This window comes from Otolemur garnettii, unplaced genomic scaffold (genome assembly GCF_000181295.1).
Source record: "Otolemur garnettii isolate 467f Iridium unplaced genomic scaffold, OtoGar3 scaffold00105, whole genome shotgun sequence".
NCBI classification, from domain to species: Eukaryota; Metazoa; Chordata; class Mammalia; order Primates; family Galagidae; genus Otolemur; species Otolemur garnettii.
In genome coordinates, this window is record NW_003852500.1 from 4,504,320 (window position 1) to 4,510,049 (window position 5,730).

The 5,730-nt window shown below is 49.5% G+C and overlaps 1 protein-coding gene across 1 annotated transcript in view; it reads left to right on the forward strand.

The window, feature by feature from the left end:
* Window positions 1–5,730, forward strand: part of MAU2 (MAU2 sister chromatid cohesion factor) — a 40,871-nt gene that overhangs the window by 18,721 nt on the left and 16,420 nt on the right. Inside the window, exons 4-6 of the mRNA XM_012809396.2 lie at window positions 323–418; window positions 2,444–2,538; window positions 5,394–5,421. Of these exons, the coding sequence (XP_012664850.1) occupies window positions 323–418; window positions 2,444–2,538; window positions 5,394–5,421 (219 nt within the window). The remainder of the gene's footprint in view (window positions 1–322; window positions 419–2,443; window positions 2,539–5,393; window positions 5,422–5,730) is intronic.

The following is a 5,730-nucleotide window of genomic DNA, read 5'->3' on the forward strand; positions in this document are numbered from 1 at the left end:
GCGCCTGTGGTCCCAGCTACTTGGGAGGCTGAGGCAGGAGACTCGCTTGAGCCTAGGAGTTGGAGGTTGCTGTGAGCTGTGATGCCACAGCACTCTGCCCAGGGTGACAGCTTGAGGCTCTGTGTCAAAAAAAATAAACAAATAAAAAATAAAATAAAATATCTTTCTTGCTTTTAATAAACTTAATTGACAACCCAAAAAAATTCTTTGGTAAGTATGAACAGGAACCTGCCTTCTGGTACCACAGCTGCTGCTAAGGAATCCAACTTGATTGCCAGCTTGAGTTTTTTATTTCTTTTCAAATGTGACTATTTCCTTTCAGAATTCTGTTGATGCAGCAAAGCCATTGCTGCGGAAAGCGATCCAGATCTCTCAGCAGACCCCATACTGGCACTGCCGTCTGCTCTTCCAGCTTGCAGTGAGTACTGCTGCCTGGACGGTCCCACAAGGGCTGGACAGGGGCCATGAATCTGGGGCACACATACCCCAGGTACAAATAACAGCAGAGTCTGGGACACATAGGCCCCCTTGCGCTGCCATATGGAGCAGATACAGATATAGGGTGTTTCTTTAACCTGCTTACAAGCCTCTTCTAGGGTCTGTCTTCAGCAGTACCTCCAGCTTGGGCCTGGCTCTTGATAGCACCCAGGGGTGATGGGTGGGAGTACTTGTCTCCCTGGGGACTGTCACAGGGCCTGATGCTCACCTCAGCCTCATGGCTATTCTGTTTGGCCTGTGCTGATTGAGCATTTCCTACTAGAGGCCTGCTGTGTTTTTGTTTTCACTCTATTGCCCAGGCTAGAGTGCTGTGGTATTATAGCTCACAGCAACCTAAAACTCCTGGGCTCAAGCAATCATCTTGCCTCAGCCTCTGGAATAGCTGAGACTACAGGGCATGTGCCATCACACCCAGCTAGTTTTTCTATTTTTAGTAAAGATAGACTCTAATTCTTATTCCTGCTGATCTTCAACTCCTGAGCTCAAACAATCCATCTACCTCAGCCTCCCAGAGTGCTAGGATTATAGGTGTGAGCCACCATGCCCAGCCCCTGCTGTGTTTCTTTAAGAGCTAAAATGCCCAGATTAAGCATTTTTTTCCAGAGCCCACTTTGTGCTCCTGGACACAGTTTCATTCTAGAATCCACACAGTGCTTCCCAGGTGGTGCCCCAGTCCCTCCTCACTTAGATGCTCAGTTGGTAGAGAGACTCTCTGGGCCTTCCTAACTGCAGTGGAAGGGCCAGCAAGTGCCACCATTGGAGCACCTCTTCTTTCCTGGGCTCTGCTATACCTCCCCCTCACTGGGTACCCCCTGCTGTCCAGGCCCTGCCCCGTGACATAGCACTGTCACCTGCTTAGGCATGTAGTGTATGGACCCTAGGTTGGGTATATCCCCCATGAAACCTTTTACCCCCAAGAGGGTCTGGTTGAGAAGGTGCCCTGATAGGAAGAACTCTCACCCAGCAGCTGGGGCTCCCAAGGTCCTTATCCCTGCAAGCCTGCTTAGGCCTCGCTAGTACACTCTGTCTCCTTTAATCATTATGTACAGACTTGTGCCCAGGAGGGAGCAAGCCAGGCAATGAGTCATCCTGCCCCAGGTCACAGAGTTGGTGGGGCCATGCATTTGTGCCACAGATACTCCTTTGAGTGTTCCAGGTGGTAGCCTCTAGTTTGGCCTGTTAGGGCTTCTAGATTTGAAACTGCCCTAGATACTTAACCTTGAAGAAGTCCCTTCATTTTTTTTTTTTTTTTGTTTGTTTTGGTTTGTTTTTTTTGGAGACAGTCTCACTTTGTCATCCTCAGTACAGTGCCATGGAGTCATAGCTCACGGCAACCTCAAACTCTTGGGCTCAGGTGATTCTCTTGCTTCAGCCTCCCAAGTAGCTGGGACTACAGGTGCCTGCCACAATGCCTGGCTATTTTTTAGAGACGAGGTCTTGCTCTGGCTCAGGCTGGTCTCAAACCTGTGTGGTCAGGCAATCCACCTGCCTTGGCCTCCCGGCATGCTAGGATTACGGGTGTGAGCCACCACACCTGGCCCTGGGAAGTCCCTTCTTGTGGGCCCTGGGATTGTCCCCCAGTGATTCAACCCTACAGGTCACCTGGGAAGCAGTTTAACAGCCCTGGGCACTCATGCAGCCCCAAGGGGAGGTGGAGGGGGAGTCTGTGCCCAATGAACATTAACTGCTGGTTCTACATACCATTAAGTTTAGACTATGTATATTGTAAGTACCCTTAAATTTAGATGATGTATATACTGTAGGCAATCTGGAGCTCTATATCCAAAACAGTTAATGAGATAATTTGGCTAATTTGCTCAGAACTGACACTGAGGCAATTTTGTCAACATGTGGGGAGTTTGAACTTGCCAACAAAGCAGTCAGGCCAGGCACTGTGAAACTGAAGGATTTGGCAGTGAAAGTTATTGCTTTCTCTCCTTTTTAGCAACTGCACACGCTTGAGAAAGACCTGGTGTCAGCCTGTGACCTCCTGGGCGTGGGGGCAGAGTATGCCCGGGTGGTGGGATCTGAGTACACACGGTAGGCACTCTCTCCCCTTCTCCCTTCCCACATTCTTACATAGAAAGGGCTCAGCCATCTTAATCCAGAACAGCAAATAGAAATGGCATTTCAGCATGGAAAGATGACCACGCTCATACATAATGCGAGACATGTGGATTAAAGTTCATCAAGATACCTTTTGCCCTGTTGGTTCATAAAGTAAAATGTTTACTTTATGAGAGTTGGGTTGCTGAGGGTGAGGGACAGCTGGCATGTACCACACCTTCAGCACTGCTCATTTCTGTTATCTCTTGAAATAAAAAGTGCTGGTCCTATTTGCAAGGCTGTTGTGCTTCATCACACAGATGTGTCCTCATTGATGTGGGGCGTGCATGACAATGATTGTAGGCCACATCAGTGTTACCAGCTCAGGGGAGCCAAAGAGCTTGTCCATGCAAAACAGGAGGCAGAGTAGGCTAGTGTTTGTGTAACAGAAAGGACATAGGTTTGTATCGTATGCATGAAGCTGCTTAAACTATCTGGAGACTGGTGCCTAAGGCTGGAGCTCAGGGGTCAGAGGTCTCTGGTGCTGCCTGTGCACCTTCTGGAAGGGTGAGAATCCTCTCTAGCAGGCAGGATCCATGCAGCAGTGCTTTTATTCTGTATGTTGGGATTCTGGAAACTTTCTGCAAAGGGTCTTCCTGGCCTGAGTAAAGGTGCTCTGGGACCCAGCACCCTGTCTGAGAGCTTGTCCTATGGAGTTGTCATGGCACAGCAGCCCCTGACTCTTCTCAAGTGCCCTCTGAGCTGTAGACTTATGCATGCCCATGGGGCACCAGGCAGCTCCCAACAGCTCCTCAAAGGATATCTTTATCCCTAGAATCCTACCTGGGAGGATGGCAGAGCCATTACTTGGCCACCCTGTCCATTCACGTGTATGTTTCCCAGACGGTCTGCCATGGGCAGGCAGCCTGGTATTGACATATAGTCTGTGCACAGTGGCCTAGGGACAGCGCCTGCAGGTCTCCTGGCTCAGGGCCTCTGAGCAAGTAAGTTTTGTTTTTTATTTGTTTTGTTTTGAGACAGAGTCTCACCATGTTGCCTTCCATAGAGTGCAGTGACATCACAGCTCACAGCAACCTCAAACTCTTGGGCTTAAGCAATTCTCTTGCCTCAGCCTCCTGAGTAGCTGGGACTGCCTGCCACAATGCTCAGCTATTTTTTGGTTGCAGTTGTCATTGTTGTTTAGCAGGCCCAGGCCAGGCGTGAACTTGCCTGCCTCAGTGTATGTGGCCGGCGCCCTACCCACTGAGCTACGGGCGCCACCAGCAAGTGATATTTTTTTGTGTGACAACATGGAAACCTTAATGTGATGGCTTCTCCCATAGATTTCAAGAATCAGAAGGGGTGGTCCCTGTGGCTCAAAGGAATAGGGCACCAGCCCCATATGCCAGAGATAGCGGGTTCAAACCCAGCCCAGGCCAAAAAAAGGAAAAAAAAAAAAGAATCAGAAGATGGGTAGGTAGATCCCTGAGTATTCATCCCATGAGGTAATAACAGGGAACAAACAGCCACTGTGGCCTGGAGCATAAGCAGGAGAGCCAGGCTATCTGGTACATGTCCCTGCTCTATCCCTTGCACACTGTGTAAACTTGACCTCTCTGCCTTGGTCTTCTCAACTATGAAATGGGGAGAGCGGCACCTAGTTGGTAGGGTGTCAGCCACAGTATACAGGTTTTCTGCAAAGGCAGGCAAAGCAGGATTCAATGTTGACAAAATGGAGCTCCCCAAAATTGGGCACTGCAATTACAGCTGCTCCTAAGGGTCCCCGTGGCCCACCGCCAGCATGCTGCACGTTTCCAGGACTGAGGTAGGACAGGGCCACCCACCTCCCTCCTCCATTATTTATACTGTTTTCTAAAATTCCCTTGATATGCTTATTTCATTATTCTTCTTGCCAAAGACAGCTGCACATGTTTCTTTAGAAGGTGCAGAAGGTTCATCCTATACTGTACACAGCTATGATTTAATTAAAAAAAAAGAAGATGCAGAAGGTTTGGGTGGTACTTATGGCTCAGTGAGTAGGGCGCCAGCCCCATATACTGAGGGTGGCGGGTTCAAACCCGGCCCCGGCCAAACTGCAACAAAAAATAGCCGGGCGTTGTGGTGGGCGCCTGTAGTCCCAGCTACTTGGGAGGCTGAGGCAAGAGAATCACCTAAGCCCAGGAGTTGGAGGTTGCTATGAGCTGTGTGATGCCATGGCACTCTACCGAGGGCAATAAAGTGAAACTCTGTCTCTACACAAAAAAAAAAAAGAGAGAGAGAAAGAAAGTGCAAAAGGTTTAAGAGAGGCTATAGAAGTCTGAGGGTGGAAGGGGTGGATGGAGATGAGGCTGCTAATGTACCCAGAGCTTCCCAAGTTCATCCCCTTAACCCTGAAAGAAACTGGTGAGGGCTTAGCCACGTTTACCAACTAGGCAGTGAAGGACAAACGGGCCTGCGCCTGCCTGCTTGCCCCCGCCCAGTGTAGCCACAGATCCTGAGCCCATGTCTTCTGTGTCAGCAAGACTGAGATTAGAGTGCTGTGCCATGTTCTACCTATCTGGAACATGGCATAGCACTCTAATCTTAGTCTCTGAGCACCTGTATGTGTCTTCTGAACTTTTTAACCACATTAGTATGTCTGAACCATGCAAGAAAAGTAAATACAGATGGAAAAGGACAAAATTTAGCAGTCTTGTAAATAAAACAAAATTCATTGAGGACTGTTCCATGTCATCCATTTAACCTTCCCCTGAGGAGGCACATTCGGTCCTGTGAGTGTTGGGGTAGCCCAAGTTATCTGGGAGGCTTCTGGGCCTTCTAGAGCCTGACTCCCTGTCTCTGTTTTCCAGGGCGCTGTTCCTCCTCAGCAAGGGGATGGTAAGTTAAGGCTGAGTCGAGATTTGTGCTGAGGCAGGAGCCTGGTTTGGAGCTGGTGGGTCTAGGATTTCAGGCTGGCTTTGTCACCCTAGGGCAGTTGTGGTATCCCAGGGCGGGTGAGTGGGTGGCCCTATGCTCCTGGGAGGGGCTCCCACAAGCCCCATGGCCCAGCTCTTTAATTTTTTGAGACAGAGTCTCACTGTGTTGCCATTGATAGTGTCATGGTGTCACAGCTCACAGCAACCTCAAACTCTTGGGCTTAAGTGATTCTCTTGCCTCAGCCTCCCAAGTAGCTGGGATGACAGGCGC